Source organism: Manis javanica, chromosome 2, assembly GCF_040802235.1.
Source record: "Manis javanica isolate MJ-LG chromosome 2, MJ_LKY, whole genome shotgun sequence".
Classification (NCBI taxonomy): Eukaryota; Metazoa; Chordata; class Mammalia; order Pholidota; family Manidae; genus Manis; species Manis javanica.
In genome coordinates, this window is record NC_133157.1 from 25,683,608 (window position 1) to 25,703,602 (window position 19,995).

Here is a 19,995-nt window from a genome sequence, read left to right on the forward strand (position 1 = left end):
CAAATATTTATGTTAAGTATACATGAGTATATAAATGAACGAACCAAATGAACATTGTAAATGAAGAATTTCTTATGGTACATACCCACTGTGTGCTATCAAATCCAATTCGGCTTCCTTTGGCTTTTGATAAACTAGCTCCATTCTAGGAAGATAACAAAACAACATTTTAGTAAATTCAAAGTCCAACTTGCAAGAATATATTTTGAATAGGTATCAGATTCAAACTACATAATTGGCTCATAATCATTAGAAAGTATTATCCAAATACCTATTTTCATACAGTTATGAGCTAAGAATTCTACAATTACACAATACAACTACCCAAGAGGGAAAACAGAGACTGCTGTAAGTTAATTAACTTATTAAAAGGTATGTGTGACTAACATCTCTGAACTAATTGATTTCTATCAATGAATAGTAAACTCTGTTACCTCTTTGGAATTAGAGTTTATCCATTTAGCTCCATATCCTTAACTTCAATTTCTCTCCACATACTGGGTGTTTGTAGACCATGATAAAGTGATAAGGTATATTTATTGAGCAGCTCCTAAGTGTACTGTGTTTGACACACTGATACGTGAATTATTTCTCATCTATTTCCCATAACAATCCTGCAAAGTAGACATTACCTCTGATTTACAGAGAGCTCCAGTGCCCACACTTGTCCTAATAAACATTATAACTTCAAATGCTGAGTTAGTTTTTAAATACTATTTTTTAAAATATCCAGGTCTAGAGAATCAGAAGGAAGCATGATCAGTTTTCATCTGATAAGCCCCAAACTACTTTGGGAAAAACAGGAGAAGGAATATCTGATGGTCTAGAAACAAGGAGAACCAAAGAAGTTTATGTCTTGAATGTGTTCTTCACCTAAAAGATACAGATGGGAGGATGCTGAAGAATAGCTTCACCCTAAAAATGAAACGTTCCAAGTTCCTAAATTAGGAAAGTCATCTCCCCACTAAATTGCAAACTTAAGGGCAGGGACCAAGTCCACTGTATCACTGCAGACCAAGTCTACTCTGTATCAGCAGGGTCTAGCCTAGTGCTTTGTAATTAATAAATACTTAATAATGGTTTGTTAATTGGAGGGAAGGAGGGAAAATAAGCAGGAGAGATAAATTGTGTAATTAATTAAAATAGAGCCAGAATTGGTCTCTCCTCACAAACTGTGTAACTTAGACAGTAACATTTTAATACCAAGGGATATTTGAAAAACACAACAAAGATGTAGCTTTGTAATCTTTATCTGCGAAAAGAGACGGGAAGTTTGCTCTTGTTTGCACTTGTTGCTCACTCTAGCCCTACATTAATAAATAAGACTGAATTTCTGAGCTGTTTGTCTCCTCTGCCAAATCATTCCCATCTGCATATAAAAACATGATATTATTTCTCCTATCTTAAAACAAATAAATAAAACAAGACAAAAAAATGTTCTTGATTCCTCTTTTCCCAACTATCAATTTTCTGTTCCACTTTAAAGCAAAACTCCTAACGGATTGTCTGTCCTCATTGCCTCCAATTCCTCTCCTCTCCTCAACTTACTTGAGCTTGACAAAATTCACTTTGTCAAGTATTCGTCAAGATAACCAATGACCTCCACGTTGCTACATCCAATGGTCATCTATTAGTCCTTGTCTTAGTTAACCTTTCAAGAATTCTGGATCCCTCCAGTTTCACTGGACACTTCACTCACTTGGCTATCAGGATCCCCACACTTCAGGTTTTCCTGTTATTTCTCTCTGGCCACTCCTTCTTAGTCTCATTTACTAGATCTTCCCACTTCCCTGACACGTGGGAGGGTCCCAAACTCTCAGACCATGAGATTTTTCTCCCTCTCTTTGTACTCTATGTTCATTTCCTTGGTAACTCACCTACTTTTTTTTTTGGTTGGGTGTTCTCACCCCCCACATACTTTTTTCAAAATTAAGGTATCATTGATATACAATCCTTTTTTTGTGATATCATTAATCTACAATTTTTACTAGACTCCCCCCATCACCAAGTCCCCCCACATACCCCATTACAGTCACTGTCCATCAGCGTAGTAAGATGCTAGTACTTGTCTTCTCTGTGTTATACTGCCCTCCCCATCCCACCACCCCCTGTTACATTATGTGTGCTAATCATAATGCCCCTTTTTTCCCCTTATCCCTCCCTTCCCACCCACCTCCACCACCACCACCTTTGGTAACTGTTAGTCCATTCTTGGGTTCTGTGAGTCTGCTGCTGTTTTGTTCCTTCAGTTTTTGCTTTGTTCTTATACTCCACAGGTGAGTGAAATAATTTCATACTTGTCTTTCTCCGCCTGGCTTATTTCACTGAGCATAATACCCTCTAGCTCCATCCATGTTGTTGCAAATGGTAAAAGCTTTTTTCTTCTTATGGCTGAATAATATTCCATTGTGTATATGTACCACTTCTTCTTATCCATTCATCTACTGATGGACACTTAGGTTGCTTCCATTTCTTGGCTATTGTAAATAGTGCTGCAATAAACATAGGGGTGCATGTGTCTTTTTCATACTGGGCTCCAGCATTCTTAGGGTAAATTCCTAGGAGTGGAATTTCTGAGTCAAATGGTATTTCTATTTTTAGTTTTTTGAGGAACCTCCATACTGCTTTCCACAATGATTGAATTAATCTACATTTTCACCAGCAGTGTAGGAGGGTTCCCCTTTCTCCACAACCTCACCAACATTTGCTGTTGTTTATCTTTTGGATGGTGGTGATCCTTACAGGTATGAGGTGATATCTCATTGTGGTTTTAATTTGCATTTCTCTGATGATTAGTGATGTGGAGCATCTTTTCATGTGTCTGTTAGCCATCTGAATTTCTTCTTTGGAGAAGAATCATCTATTCAGCTCCTGTGTCCATTTTTTAATTTGATTATTTGCATTTTGTTTGTTGAGGTGTGTGAGCTCTTTATATATTTTGGATGCAAACCCTTTATTGGATCTGTCATTTATGAATATATTCTCCCATACGGCAGGATGCCATTTTGTTCTATTGGTGGTGTCCTTTGCTGTACAGAAGCTTTTCAGCTTGATATAGTCCCACTTGTTCATTTTTGCTTTTGTTTCCCTTGCCTGGGAAGATATGTTCATGAAGTTGCTCATGTTTATGTCCAAGAGAGTTTTGCCTATGTTTTTTCTAAGAGTTTTACGGTTTCATGACTTACATTCAGGTCTTTGATCCATTTCAAATTTACTTTTGTGTATGGGGTTAGACAATGGTCCAGTTTCATTCTCTTATATGTAGCTGTCCAGTTTTACCAACACCAGCTGTTAAAGAGGCTGTCATATCCCCATTGTATGTTCTTGGCTCCTTTATCATATATTAATTGACTATATATGTTTGGGTTAATATCTGGAAACTCTATTCTGTTTCACTGGTCTATGGGTCTGTTCTTGTGCCAGTACCAAATTGTTTTGATTACTGTGGCTTTGTAGTAGAGCTTGAAGTTGGGAAGTGAGATTCCCCCCTGCTTTATTCTTCCTTCTCAGGATTGCTTTGGCTATTAGGGGTCTTTTGTGGTTCCATATGAGTTTTAAAACTATTTGTTTCAGTTCATTGAAGAATGCTGTTGGTATTTTGATAGGGATTGCATTGAATCTGCAGATTGCTTTAGGCAGGATGGCCATTTTGGCAATATTAATTCTTCCTAGCCAAGAGCATGGGATGAGTTTCCATTTGTTAGTGTCCTCTTTAATTTCTCTTAAGAGTGTCTTGTAGTTTTCAGGGTATAGGTCTTTCACTTCCTTGGTTAGGTTTATTCCTAGGTATTTTATTCTTTTTGAGGCAATTATGAATGGAATTGTTTTCCTGATTTCTCTCTCTGCTAGTTCATCATTAGTGTATAGGAAGGCAACAGATTTCTGTATATTAATTTTGTATCCTGCAATTTTGCTGAATTCAGATATTAGTTGTAGTAGTTTTGGAGTTGAGTCCTTAGGGTTTTTTATGTACAATATCATGTCATCTGCAAATAGTGACAGTTTGACTTCTTTATCAATCTGGATGCCTTGTATTTCTTTGTTTTGTCTGATTGCCATGGCTAGGACCTTCAGTACTATGTTGAATAACAGTGGGGAGAGTGGGCATCCCTGTCTTGTTCCCGATCTTAGAGGAAAAGCTTTCAGCTTCTTGCTGTTCAGGATGATGCTGGCTGTGGGTTTGTCATATATAGCCATTATTATGTTAAGGTAATTGCCCTCTATACCCATTTTGTTGAGAGTTTTTATCATGAATGGATGTTCAATTTTGTCGAATCCTTTTCCGCATCTATGGAGATGATCATGTGGTGTTTGTGCTTCTTTTTGTTGATGTGGTAGATGATGTTGATGGATTTTCGAATGTTGTACCATCCTTGCATCCCTGAGATGAATCCCACTTGGTCATGGTGTATGATCCTCTTGATGTATTTTTTTAATTTGGTTTGCTAATATTTTGTTGAGTATTTTTGCATCTCTGTTCATCAGGGATATTGGTCTGTATCATTGATATACAATACAATCTTATGTATTTCACATGAGCAACACTGTGATTTCAACATTCACCCGTATTATCCAGTCCCCCCCTGCACATACCCCATTGTAGTCACTGTCCATCAGCGCAGTTAGATGCTAGATTCACTACTTGTCCTCTCCATGCTATACTGCCTTCCCCGTGACCTACCTATATTGGGTGTGCTAATTATAATACCCTTAATTGCCTTCTCCCTCCCTCCCCACCCTCCCCTTTGGTAACCACTAGTCCCTTCTTGAAGTCTGTGAGTCTGCTGCTATTTTGTTCCTTCAGTTTTGCTTTGTTGTTATACTCCACAAATGAGTGAAATCATTTAACTCATCTACTCTTGTGATTTTAAATACAATCTATATGCTTGCAAGTCCCAATTTACATTCCCAACCACACCAGTCCTTTAAAATCCAGGCATATATATCCAACTACCTATTCATCTCCTTTACTTGGATGTCAAATAGACATCTCAAAGTCAACAAGTACCAAAAAACTCCTGATCTTCACCATTCCTCAAACTTGCTTCTCCCAGTCTTCCCTATAACTCCACAATAGCAATATCCCTTCTTCCATAACCAGTGATAGATATTGGAATGCTATTCTCCTGAAGAGCCTGAAAAGCTTTGTAGTCCTTCTGAATATTTACTACTGCAGGCATTTACTGCTACTAGATGTGGGCTGAGATCAAAGATAATACCATTTTTTTTATCTTTGCCCTAGTTCTAGCACATAATATCAATCACCCTGTAGTTTTCTAAATCACCTTGCAGTTCAAGGATGACCTAGAATCATGGTTTTTATGTTGATGACGCTGATCTATAATTTAGTACTGATCAAGGCTATTATTTTGTACTATCCTGCTAACAAATCAAATTTAATTATACTATAAATCACTTTTATTTGTGAATTTTCTTATTTGTCTAAGAATATCCCACAAAAATTGTTCACTGAACAAATGAGAATGCAATTCCTATGCAATCAGTAACAAAGTTTACAAAATTCTAGGTTCTCTTTCTTTGTCAGGGGGAATTATATTAGAAAACTGAAGATGCAGCTCTATTTCCCTGAAGTCTGAGTTCAAAAACACTATACATAAGTGAGATCTTTAAATTTAATGAAAAGCCAAAAAGTTTAAACATTTTGTTCAACAAAACTGAAAAAAATTTTCAAGTTGGTAGCTCAGCAACTATTAGTCTAACTGCTCCTACTATTTTTAAAAAAGGATTTTTTTCCCTGTTGACACAGAGAAACTACTTGTATTCCTTACAGATAGTATTTTGTCTTTATAGTAACAACATAAAAGAGGTATCAATAGTTCCATTAGCATCTGTCCCCTAAATTATAAATATATGGAGGGAAAAAAATCATTTCTCATTGTTTCTATCATCTTGCCAAAATGCCCGATAAATAGTGTCTTTTAATTAAAAGCTTTTGAATTAATATATTTTTAAATTCCATTTTATAAAATGCCTAATTACTTGGCTAGGAATAGTTTAATATAATTTCAATATTTTTCAATAAAATAAAAATAACCTTTGGTATTTCAGAACTTAGATGTTATAATTTCTACCTATTATTAATACTAAACATAAAAAATAAGAACTCTAGTACAGATAATGTAAACTTTACAAGTTTAATAGTATAAAAAGGTTAAGTTTAATTTTGTGCTTTATTCTATTCAAAATATTCTATTTGGTTTCATGATGAGGCACTTATTACTAAGTCAGTTTGCATGCCATGGACTCAATAAGCAAACACTATTTATTTATTTTTTGGTATCATTAATCTACAATTACATTAGCAACGTTATGGTTACTAGTCTCCCCCCACTATCAAGTCCCCACCATATCCCCCATTACAGTCACTGTTCATCAAGTAGATACTATTTTTAATTATGATACTGAAGATGACAATAACAATAGTTCATATTTACTTATCTCTTTCTATATGACAAGCACTGTCCAAATGCTTTAGCTGTATTACCTCATTTAAGTTTCACAAGTCTACTAGGTGATACTGTCATTGTTCCCATTTTGTAGATGAGGAAAGAGAGGCCTTTACAAGTTAAGTAATTTACTCAAGACCCCACAGCTAATATACAGGACAGATGAAGTTTAATCCTAGGCTGGAGTTTGTGCTCTTAACTAAGTTACATTGCATCCAGGTGAAAGGGTCAAGACAGTAGGTATTCACAGGAATTTAACATATAATTAAGAAGGGATTTTTTAATTAATGGGGGAATTCAGTAAGTGAAAATGGGACAACTGATCAACCATTTGGGAAAAATCTCATACCTAATACTAAAATAAATTCTATTTAGTCAAAAAAATTTAAACATAAAGTAATATTTGATGAAAACATAGGTGAATATTTCTACAATCTTGAGCTACTTATGACATAAAAAACAGATACCCTAAGGAAAAAAGATTTTGACATCTTTTACCTAGAAATTAAATACTAATGAATTAAGGGAGAACTTCATGAAAATAAAGTTAAAAAGCAAATTAATAAACTGGAAGAAATATTTGAAATACAGATGATAAAGATTTAATATCTTTAAAACTATACAGCTACAGAAAAAGACATCACTAGGAAAATATGTGAATATGAATAAAAAGAAATAAAAAAGAACCAATGAACAAATGGAAACATATTTAACCCCATTAATAATCAAAGAAATTACCTCTAATGGAGTTTAATCTTTCAGCTTTTGAACATCAGAACACTAAAAATATAAAAAACAAAAGTTCTGGGGTAGACTCCCCAGGTTTAAATTCTATCTCCCCCATTTAATAATTGTGTGACCTTGGAAAGTCAATAAATCTCTCCAAATCTCAGTTTTTCCTTTGGGAAAAGGGAACAGCAGGATCTACTAAATTTGTTGTTATAAGTATTAAAAGTATGCAAAGCCTATAAGCACACCAAAAAAGGTTGACTGCTATAACACACACAGTGGGTAAGTTGACCCAATACCCAGTCCCAAATCCCTTCTGCAGTTCTCTATTATAGAGGCTAAAAAAGCTAAAGAAAAACACTAATCGTAAAAACCTTTCTTTCCCAGATTCTGTTATGGCTGGGAGTCTGTTGGCTAATGTCACAAAAGTAGAAGCCTGCTAGAATGCACTATTTCTTCTTCCAATCTTGATTGTAGCACAAGGACAATGTTAAGAGAATTTTAGAAGCTCTGGGCTTAAAGGAATAAGAGACAAACAACCCCCTATTTATTTAAGCTACTATTAGCCAAAATAATCTCTCCCTGATATGGATGCCATTACTATTGCTACTATTGCTATTATTCATATTTGAAAAGGTTAAAGGAAATCAGGCACTCTACTTATCCTTACTAAAGTTAACACTGCAACATATAAAAAAAAATGTTAATGTACATATTAGACCTAGAAACTCCACACTAGGACTTTATCCTAAGAAAATAATCAGGAAAGGGTTTAAGACGTCACACAAAAGACATTCAATGGATAAACACCAAGGATAGGTAATAACCTCAGCACTTGTCAATTATTTTTAAAATAATATAGCCTGGAAAGAATGGGGCTAGGCACAACTGTCAGCCCTGCATGTTAGAAATAGGGTGATTTGGGTAGGTAAGTTATCTAGTATCTCTTTTAGAGCTTTGGTTTACTTGTCTGTAAAATGAGGTCTGGCAACTCCATGTAACAATGCTGCACAAATAAAACTACCCCAATCTTAAAAACTTATAAGCATTTATTTTCTCCTTCACAGATCTGTGAGTCAGCTGGGCAGCTAGCTTTGATCTGCTCCCTATACCTCATTTAGGAGTCAGGCTGGAGGGGCAGCACCTACCCAGGGCATACTTTCCTCCTAGCAGGTCAGAGGAGCACAAAGGGCAAGTCTTATCATTAACAGCCCACTGGAAATCTCTGCATATGTCTATAATATCCCACCAGCCAAAGTAGGTCTCCTGGTTGAGGGCAGGGAAATATCCTCTCCTTTAGTGGAAGGGAGAGGGAAGTAACTACTTCTGCAGAATAGTTCCAATGATCAAACGAGGATAAAAAATAAAAACAAAAAATTATATTTTTTTCCCAGGTGGTTTTAGGGTTAAATTAAGCATGGAAAGCATCTAGCATAGTCCCCAGTAATGGTAGTCATTATTAAATTGATTCTGGTGGGAGTGTTTGACAACTTTTCACAATTCAGCAGTAATTTCTCGGTTTTGGAATTTCTTATCTGGACCACAGAAGTATATTCTGTGTCATCTTCCAAAGTTATTAGTTTTAAAACCATCATCTCTACATCTTTATGCCTACAGATTTATAATAAAGGTAAGTTATACCCTTATACTTCCCTGGTAGATACTAAATTAAAATATACTTTGTATTAAGATAAACTAATATTGAAATTTTATCTAATTTTTAAAATTTTATTTATCAAATATTTGTCACTGAGTTCTTTCCAATAAAGGGGGATCTGTTTAGAAGAACAACAATTTTTACGTATCTGTATTCAAAAATGTCAACAGATTAACATCACTGAAACTTGGCAACTTTGATGTTTAGTGTATTACTACAAAAACAATTTACTGCAATTCTGATTTGCTTGCCACATGCCACAAAGATGAAAATTCCAGAAATACTTCTGCAAGAGTTTGGAACACTGATTAATTTTATGTACTGCAAAAGGCAAGTATGTTAGGAAAATATACAGCTAAAAGGAAATCTAATGATCAGAAAGGAGAAAAAAATTACCTTTGCTGATAAATAGTGCTTATAGTAGTACAACTGGAACAGCAGAAATGCAGAACTTGTCAAAGTTAGAAGTGCCAAAATCACGTTCTTATTGATTCTACTCATTAGTCGGTGGCACTCACTTGGTTGTCTTTTGAAAGTAACTCAGTTGGTTTCATCTTTTTGTATAAGAAGATAATCTTGTTTTCCATCAACAAAACGATATTTCTAAAGAGACAAAAAATTATTTTTAGTTTTTCACCTCTCATAATCAGCAGAAGTACAAAGCAAAGCTATCTAAGGTTCTACTGAACATTCCTTGATTTGGTCATTTCCTATCCTAAAGACATGACAGCAAACATGACAGAATAGAAATGTTTATCATGGCATTCTTTACAGTTGCAAATAACAGGAAACAAAAATGGGGTATCAATAAAAACTGACCAACAGACATTGGGGGGGCTTCTCCCCCAGAGTTTCTGATTCAGCAGATCTGATGTGGGGCCCTTGGAACTTGCTCCTGGCAAGTTCCCAGGCAATGCTGATGCTTCCAACCACACTAAGAAACACTTCCACAGATAAACTGAGAAAGTTTTAGTCAAGAAGCATCATCTGAATGACAAATGCTGCTTTTTGTGAGTTAGCACATGGTCATTTTTATAAACATTCCATGTTTCCAGTTTTTGTCAACTGTAAAGAAAGCCATGATAGAATTTTTGTTCTTTCTTTAGGACAAAAAATTAAATATAGTTATCTCCTCTTCACTGTTTTAGTTAAACATATTTAGTTCCCCAAGTGTTTATGTTTATTCCTTACAATATACTAACACCTCTATTACTGAATAGGTAAAAAACAAGATGAAATCAGCCAATTTATACTACCTCCTGCCTTCTCCTCTTTTAATCCTAACTTTTATTAGTTACTTCTACATTGTTACAGTTCTATTATATTCTGTAACTACAGATTTCAGTTATTTTGGTCTTATGCCTTCTCTATGTTCCTCGTTCTATTGCTCAGTCATCTCTGTTCATCTACTGGATGGCTGGTATTTATCTTCTTGAAGTTTATCAAAAAGAACTTAGGGGCACTATTTTCTTCAGTTCTTGCATTGTTCAAAAACAATTTTCAATTGATAGTTTGGCCTTTAGGTCACACTTCCTTTCCCCTGGTGACTTGTATCACTGTCCCATAATGCTAAATATTTCCTTAAAATATCTGGTCCTTCTTCCAGTACTCCCCTACACACTGCTCTTATGAATGGGATGAGCAAAGGCCACATTCTTTACCTTTGAAATTCAGTTTTTAAAAACTAGGTTATATAATGATATTGATTACATATTAATTTTCTTCATTATATGCTCTTTCAATGTAGAATCAAGACTTCTTTTCTTAGAGGAAAATTTTCTTAAGTTAAATGTTTGAGTATTTTTCTGTTCGAATGTTGAATTCTCTATTTCCAGTACTACAATCAAGTATTTGTTTCATCTCCTTTCATTCCCATTTCACTTTGTTCAGCTCTCAGAAGTCTGTCATCATATCCTTTACTAAGTTTTCAACCATGTTAATTCTCCTTTTGCTTCCAATGTGGTCTTTTATTTCTCTAATTTTATTTTTTGCTTTTCTTTCTTGAGCTCTACCAGATGATGATTCCCCAAATATTGCTGTCATACTATTTCTTCCTAAGCCAACTAACTTTGTCTATTATTTTAAAGAAGTAATTGTTAGGCCAGCACAGTTTTCTCATAGGTTCTCTGTCACTTGTTTTCCTGTCTTTTTAAAAATCCTTTCTTCTTGAAGCATTTTTTTTGTGTAGATACTATGTGCATTTCCTTTTTAGTATTATTTATCTTGAATTACATGAACTCTGCTCAGTTCAGTTACTTGCAAGAGGATTATGGAAGGAAAAAACAAGACTCTGTTCCGGCCTGGAAAACAGTCTTCTGGTATACAAGAAACCTCTTACATGACAGTGTTGTATGCATCTGTGTGGGTGGGAGAGACAGAGAGAATGTGTGTAAGAAGCAAGAGAAAGTTGTTTAGCCTTTACTTCTTGCCTCACCAAGAGAGTGCCTCCTGCAAAGATGGTGTATGTATGTGCTTTCTCATTTGCTCTCTTTTCCTGTAGTCCATGTCGCTAAACAATCCAAGGAAGCACCCACTGCCTTCCTGCACCCTGAGCCCACTGTAAACAGATCTCTCATTGCTCTACCAGCTCTGAAATCTCCTCCTCTCAGAGTTCTCCCTTAACCTCTTCCTGCTTACATTTGACAACCATTTCTCAAATATTTTGGTTTGTGGTTATTATAGGGCTTCTAGTCTCATCACCAATACAACTATATCTGTCTCTCATTCTCCTTGTTGTTTCAGGGTAATTTCAGATAGAAGAAGGCACAAATGCATTTACTCTGCCAACTCAAAATCAGAAGTCTTGGTATGGGGTTTTAAACCAATCCACATGAGCTTCCAGAGCCAAAGCCTATATATACAAAGCAGAAGCTATGAAACAAACACTTAAGAGAAATCAAAACAACAATGATGTGATCAATCCACTTGATTTACAGAAAATGTATAAAGCAATGATAACTGAATAAATCATGATCATGTTCTAGCTCCTGTGAAAACCAGCAACATAAAGCATTGATGATGGTACTAGTTTTTGCTGTCAGCTAAGACCTGCTAAAATAAAACAATTCCATACTCTGATAACAGCAGCTCACCAGATAGTAAGAATACCCTCATTTTAAATATTTCAGCCCAGTTTATTGCAGGTGTATTGAATAGTGCATCAACATATTGTATACTTATTCCTAGTAGAATCTAAACATTCATAGTGTACCATGGCTCAGCCTCTTCTGAACTTGAATTAACAAATGGAAAGCATAAAAGGCCTACATAGGCCTTTTATCACACAAAGATAAAGTCCAAATTAACATCTTGTTGTCTCTTTGGACCCATCTCTAATCTACTATTACATCTTAAAATAAAATAAACCTGCAAATTTATAATCAACTATTTAAGTACACTTATATTATCAAGATGACATCCAATTACCTTATTTATTTTCTATAAATGCCAAGGCAATTCAATTGCAAAGAAGGAATATTGGCCTGTCAAAACATTCCTTTCTGCTAGCACTCTCCCATTAGGAATGCAGTTTCCACTTTAAAATGAATATGATATTTATATATAAAAAAAAAGAGGCCAAGGATCATTGATTTTAGCTCTAAAATATCTCTGGTATCAACTCCTCATATCTTCACTGTCACTCTAATTTAGACTCTAATTGTACCTGATGTCCTAATTTTAACTGATGTCTCCATTTTCTACCTACCCCTAATCTTATGTATACATTGGCAGACATACCAAGTTGCTGACAGATGAATCAAGTTAGGCCATGGTCAAAATTTTTCAATAGTTCTCTAACACCTACAAATAAAATTCAAATTCCATACAGTGGCATTTATGGGTATTTACAATCTGACTGACCACAGGCAAATTTTCTAGGCTTTCTCCCACTTCTCACCCTATGGTTTTTGCCCAAGTATCCTCAAATACACACCACCCTTTCCTGCCTCTACTTTTGCTCATTCCCTCTTGTCTGAAATGCCCTCCTCCATTTCCATGAATCCAGCTGTTCTTTTCTTTTCCTTTCACTGCTAACTTCTCACAAGTGTCAATAGTGTGAAAAGTAAAGGTCAGACTGCAAGGGGTTAAGAAGTCTGTAGATAAAGCCTCTTTATCTACTTACCACTCATTCTCTTCTTCACCCTTTGTCTCTACCTCTACATGCTGACACTTGAAGATAAAAAAAAATACATATTAGTCTCTCCATTTAATGCTACAGAAAACCACTAAATATTATAGTGACTCCTTTCCCAAAGATCATGCAGTGATGAGGTTTTGGAAACTGTCTGAAATGACAGACCTAGATAAACAAAGGCTAGGTAATAAAGGAAATGAAGATATGAGGGCTAGTATGACTAGTATGTCAGGGGCAAAGAAAAAGGGTGAAGGAAATGGTATTGGCTAATATGCCTGCTATTCTGTGCTTAATATAAAATCTGGATGGATGTTCTCTTTACATCCTCTTAACCATTTTATTAGGTATACTTCCCATTATCTACTGGCTAATTACTACTTATAAATATTCCAGCAGACTGCTGGATATGTCCTCCTGAACATTCCTCTAGGACCTAAAACAAATTGCTGACCACCCTCAAATCAGAGCTCTTTCAGACTGGCCCCTCTATTCTGTTAATGGTTGATATCCCTGTTTTGCTCAATTATTTATGTTCAAAATAAAATCATTTTTGTGGTTCTAACTCCCCATCTAACCAGTCAACAAACTATATATATATTCTTCAGTGCCTCTAAATGCTGTCATTTCTTTTCCATTTCCAGTATAGTTAGCCTAATTTAAAGGCCCTCTGCTTATATAGAAAACCCCCTATATGAATACTCTGCTACTAGGCTTTCTTCCAAATAGCCATGCACCTTAGGGACCAAAGTCCAATTATTTCTATAGTATAACTTTGTGTCAGTTCCCCTGCTTTATGGCCTTCTAGAGCTTTCTTAGCACTACTCCCTGTATGAACCCACTGGTACAGTGGTGTCTCCTCTGGGAGCCTTTGCCTATGCTATTCCTTCCATTTACAATGCCTTCTCCTCCCATCCTCAGCCCCTCACTATCTACTGAGTAGTCAAGAGTACAGGTCCTAAAGACAGACTGCTGTATTCAGATACTGCTCTGCCACTTGCAGCCTATATGACCTTGGGCAGGTTATATAATCTCTCTATGCCTCCATCTTTAAAATGGATCTATAATTGTACTTGACTCACAGGGTTGTTCTAAGGATTAAACAAATTAATACATATAAAGCACTGAATATCACCTAACATGATAAATATATACAATAAAATGCTAGCAATAATTAACAATAGTCATCTTAAAGGTCTACTAGTAGTTCCCTCTGCTCTCAAAGTCCCTGCCCCATATACTCTCACAGCACTGTAAAGTTGTACTAATTTTGTTTTTTTGCTGTCAGTCTTACAGTTCCTTGAGACAGGATGCTATCATACACGTTTCCCTGTTCCCCAGGATTCCATATTCCATATTCTTGCACAGTGAACTTCAAGCACGTAGACTTAAAAGGCAGCTTTATACATACAATGGATCTCTGTTGCCCCTGCAGAGCTGCGCGTGCCCAGGAAATTACAAAAGTATTTGAGATGGGAATTGAATGAAAGCAGCTGCAAGGTGAAGAGTGACACCCAGAGTTTATGTCACACAGGACAGTTTGGTCTGTTGCTTCATTCCTTCTTCCATTAAGTTCACAAATACTACTGCACCCTGTGTGTGAGACCCTGGGCTAGCTGCGGGCTGCTCCCTGTCAGAAGACTACAGAGTATAAGTAATAGATGACGGTTATTTCAAAGGCAGCAGGAACTTGAGGGAACAAGGATTTCTTCTAACCCAAATGTTATGTACATAAGTTATTTGGTGGATTCATTTAAGAGCTACCTTAGGTGACATACACATCAGAGTAAGAACGTGGCTGTCTTTGGGTTGGGAGGAGTGCAGCTGCTCTTCTTTTTCTTTTGTTTACCCTATGTGAACATCAGTTGATTTTCTAATTTAAAAAGTAAGTTTTTTTAGAAAACTATAAAAAGTCTTTTCCAATTCTGTGGGTCAATTAACAAATATCATTTACTACAGCCCACACATTCTAAGATTTATGTTAATACCTTCCCATTTTTGGAGTAACAGAACGGTGTTAAGCCAAGTTCTTTTTAACTGAGTAGTCTTCCCCTCAAGAATGCAAGTACCACTTTTTAAATCCATGTTAACAAATCACTTCAAGTAAATTCTACCAATTTTTATATATAAAATATATATATAATAATTTATACTGTACCTCAGCAACACTGGATTATTAATATATCTAATTTGAACAGAGATTTTTAAATATAATTTTTGATAGAAAGAAAACATGTTTCATTGTTCCAATGAGTATCCTTTGGACATGAGTCATTCTTCTATTAGACCTATGTTCATGACCTATGTTCATTAGCCCATTTTTAAATTGGGGTATATACCTTTAAAACATTAACTTGTATTAATTTGTTTCCATTAAAAAATCTTAAGATTATTAAAAAGAAGAATGCAAGTACCTACTTGCTGGCTTAAGGATATTTGGACATTGATCTTAGTAAAACTGTAAAACTAACAGAATCAAACACAGGGCTCAGAGTGTGGCACATACTTAGTACAACATATTAAGTATGAATATATATACATATTTAAATGAACAAATATCCACTAAAATATCAATAGTGATTACCTCTAGATGGTGGGAGATGGGGTGATTTTTATGTTTTTCTTTAAGCTTTTCTACATTGTCTCAATATTTTTATAATAAGCATAAATTATTTTCATAAACACAATAAAATTCTTCATAAAAACAGATAATGGGTAGTAGTTGTGGCTTAATAATTGCCACGTTTGCCAGACAGGATCCAGATCTTTGCTACTTACAGCAGTACCAGCATCATGTTGGAGCTTGTCAGAAATACAAAATTACAAGCCCTACCACAGATCTACTGATTGAGAACCTATAGCTTAACAAGATCCTGAAGTGATTCATATGTACGTGAAAATATGAAAAGCACCTCACTGCTGAAGCCTTCACATGCAGGCACGATAGGAACAATGCATGCCTTGCTCCTCAGTATATCCCTAGCACCCAGCAGCGCCTCAAACACAAATAACTGTTAAATAAATACATGTGTAAATGATGTTACTTCTGTACACAATTAGAAAGTGGAGATTATATCTATTCGAGTTCTTTGTTTTCTGTCAGAGTTCCCAGAAGTGGGTACCTAATACTTGCTGTAAATGCCATTAAATTCTTTTATTAACAATGTTGGCCCTAAGAATCTACTGTGCCTACATGTAATCTTTTTTAAAAGGAGTTCTTGCTCACAGCTCTGAGTTCCGCATGTCTCTCTCAATCATTTCTCTAACCTTCCATGTGTGGGCATATCCTCTAGTTACTGTCTATGATCTCTCCTTAAGGCAAATTCATTTTCAAGATTTTAACACTGCCTTGGAGAGAAAACTTTTAATTAAATTCCAGTCTATGAACTCCGTTTACCTACATTTCCAACTGTGTTGTCTACATCTCAAATTTAACATGTTCAAAATTAACAATTCTCATCAACTATCTCCCTCGCCCCTCAAAAGGAGTAGTTCCACATCTTCACTTTGAGAGGAGACCACTAAGTGCAAAAACAACACTTTACAGAGCAGAAAAGTATCCAGAAGAATTAAACGACAGCCCAAGAGGATAGCTACTGGCAACACCAGAGCTAAAGCACTTAAATTCACTTTTTGGAAAGCCAGGTTCAAAATATCAATCACCTGGATCCAAGAAATCAAGTCCTGTATATTATAGACATTTCTCTCATTCCTTTTTTTCTTCCTTTTCAGAATATACTGCACTTTCTTTCCACTTGGGTTCCTTCAACATCCAGTGCTATCCTTCTCAAACCCTCTGTCTTCTCAAACCTACCTGCACAACTAGATTCTAAAATACAAACGCCCACTTCTGCCTTCTGTGTCTTTATCCAAGGTGCTCAACTATCTCTGTTGAGCAACTATCCATCCACAGAGCATATATAGTTCAATCCCAGCCTTCCTCCCCATTTCCTCAGTTCTTAACTCACTGCTCCCTCACGCACTCTGATCATTTCTTCACAGGCTGATGTTCACTCTTTGGAAACCTTCTATCTTCAAAGTCAGAAAGAATGTGGTGTCATCTAGGCCCCCTTTTTATACCTGAGAAAACCGAGGCGCAGAGAGAAGTGACCTGCCTTGTTTTACTTAAGAAATTTGTAACGGCGATGAAATATTAACTCGGTTCTCTGTACGCCTATCCAAAGTTTCTATCTGCCACCTCTACATATATCCGGTCTTTCCTGACATCCCCCGATTGATGATATAAGCAAAAGGCAGACGTCAAAACCATAAGCAACTTTACTCAGAATAGCTAGCACTGTCCACCAATTATTAATCACACAAAGGGGTGCTTCGGTAAATTCAGAAGAGGAAAGGGAAAGAATGGCTAATTAAATGACCCCTTCCTATGAAGTCGTGGTAACTCCCCACTGCCCACGGGAGAACACACTCCTTCACAGGGCAGCAGGGTCCTTCCCAGTCGGAACCCAACATCAGGTCCTGCCACATTCCTGGCCTTCTCTTCCCCGCACTCATCCCCGCCGCCACGATCCTAATATGCCGTGCTGCTAAAACCTGGCAGCTCCTTTCATGCTTCTCTACCTTTGCAGACATGGGCCCTACAACTGCGGTGCTCTCCCCACCCTCGCCGCGCCCAGACGCTCTCGCAAGTCCCGAGACGGCGCTCACGACCCTGCTCAAACTTCACTACCCCAACCCGAGTCCTGCAAGGGTCTAATCACCCTCCAAAACAGAACCTGTCCCAGGACGAGGATTCTACCTGCTGCACGCCCAGGAGCGCAGGAAGAGCGGCCCGGGGGGACAAGTACCACGAGCTGCTCGAGGGCTAAGAAACCCCTGCCGGGAGCGCGCAAACCTGCGGCCCGCCGCGGCCTCTGCGGGGAGGGCAGGTGTCCGGAATGCTGGGCAATGCCCAGGGAAGGCACTCGAGCCACTAGCGACACCTGTCTGAAGGCGTTTGCCCATCCCTGGCGACCCAGCCGGGACTCCCACGACCTTACCTCAACCATCAGCGGCGGCAATCCGCTTTACGGCACTCTCAGCCAGCGCTGCAAAAGGGCCGTCAAGTGCGGCGCCTCTCTCAGGCCGACCCGGACCTCGGCTTGTGGGTGCGGCTGCCGTTTCCTTACCTCCCCGAGTTCTCACAGCCCAGATTTCTTAACTCTGGAGATCTAAGCACTGCGCCAAAGCCCTTTCACCTCTTGCCTGGGTAACTACAACAGCGCACTGAGGCGACCTGAGATTTAGGAAGGGGAAAGAATTATAGAGACACCAGCTGACCAAAGCGTGTGAGTTTGCCAGATAAAGGATGCCAGTTAAATGTGAATTTGCAGGTGAACAGCGAATAATTTTTCAGTGCGTGTGCTATGCAGAGGGATTCAGAGTAACTCCCTAGATTCTGGTTTGGGTACCATGAAGTGAGATGGAGGGTTAGAGTGAGATGGAGGCTAGAGTAGGAAATAGCTGCTGAGTTTTAATGCTGCGCGTGGGATTGAGGTGCCTGCAAGACATCCGAACTCCAGCGGACTGTTTACTCCGTGTACGGCTGGAAATACACACACATACAATTAGGTGCCTGGTTAACTTTCAACAGTGTGATGCAGAGAATTATTGGTAAGGATCAGAAAGGTATCAGCTTTGACATAAATTTCAAAAACTGTAAAGCATTGTAATTTTACTGTAATTTTAAACTTTCCCCCAAAATTACAATTAACAGCCCGTAGTAAAAACTGAAAATACATATTTAAAGTCTTTTTCTCATTTTCCAGGGTTTATGACTTTTGTAAGTTTTCATTTCCAGAAATATAGTGTGTACATACAAGCTCATTCTGTAGAATCCTCATTACTTAGAACTAGTAGTTGGTAGGTTAATCAACTTAAATATACAAGTGAAGAAATCTGAACTCAAAGTGCTCGATTTTTATTTTTGCTGTTCTCCTCTATCATTTACAGTTATTTGGGCAATTGCTTTTTAGCTTTTCATCTCAAGTTTCCCCCACTTAGAAGTAACTTCATACTCATATTTCATTGGTTTATGTAATATTTAAAGTATATAATTACAAAAATAACTGCCACTGGCATAAACAGGTTTGGGAACAAACAGCTAACTGGAGGTAAATGTAAACCTCAGCTGGTGGGAGCATAGTTCTCCAGCATACTAGAGAAGAGCCTAGCCTGGGCTAAACCTACCTACCTAAAGGAGGGTAAAAACTGTCTAGTATAGGCAAAGATCCATCTTAAAAATCACTCAGATGCAGGAGCACACCACATATTCTGGCCCACCCTAACAGAGTGGGGCCTGGGGCAAGAATACAAATGGAGGCCAACTCTGACATATTTTAAGTGTCTAAATAGGTAAGAATTAACCATCAAATATACATACCGTTGACTCTTAAATAATGTGGGGAATAGGGGCACCGACTCCCACCCTCACAGTCTAAAAAACACATGTAACTTCAGACTCCCCCAAAACTTAATAGCCTGCTGTTGACCAGAAGCCTTACTCTTACCAATTAACTTATTTTGTATATTTATCATATACTGTATTTACAATAAAGCTAGAGAAAATGAAGTTTTTTTTAATTGTCACAAATCTTTAAAAAAATTGTACATCTTTACTGAAAATAAAACATAAATTGACCTGCGCAGTTCAAACCTGTGTTCAAGAGTCAACTGTATCTCCTCCTACCTTGACAAATACTTCTTCCAAAGGAACGGAAATCTAGGTTCAAACTTGGCATTTTCAGACCTGTGCTGCAAAGTGACAGCATGAGAACTAGGTCAACCTCTTCTCCCAAGACCCTGAGTCTGTCTTTTACTTCTTGCTCATCTTATCATTAAGGGTCTTGGTATGCATGCATGTGGACACTCGTTGACACATCCAAGCTCCATCCTCACTGCTTACAAACTGCCCCCCACTCTTAAGTATAGAGATATATACACCTGTAGTGCAGTCTGTCTTCAGGATGGACCTGGGGAAGAGGCCTGTCAGTGTTCTGGAAGCAATCTTT

At 37.2% G+C, this 19,995-nt stretch overlaps 1 protein-coding gene across 9 annotated transcripts in view; it reads right to left on the bottom strand.

Moving 5' to 3' along the window:
• The window catches only part of FKTN (fukutin), a 73,098-nt gene extending 55,033 nt beyond the window's left edge, over nt 1-18,065 (bottom strand). For 3 of the 9 annotated variants that reach the window (XM_073226782.1, XM_073226779.1, XM_073226770.1), the window contains exons 1-4: nt 17,986-18,049; nt 12,977-13,023; nt 9,250-9,456; nt 86-145 (exon numbers count right to left, since the gene is read on the bottom strand). In XM_073226782.1, the coding sequence (XP_073082883.1) occupies nt 86-145; nt 9,250-9,354 (165 nt within the window). In that variant the 5' untranslated portion in view covers nt 9,355-9,456; nt 12,977-13,023; nt 17,986-18,049. Of the gene's footprint in view, nt 1-85; nt 146-9,249; nt 9,457-12,976; nt 13,024-17,744; nt 17,965-17,985 lie in introns of those variants that run through there. The other 6 variants (XM_073226761.1, XM_073226733.1, XM_073226738.1 and 3 more) reach the window with 6 other exon arrangements.
• Between the last annotated feature and the right edge of the window lie 1,930 nt (nt 18,066-19,995).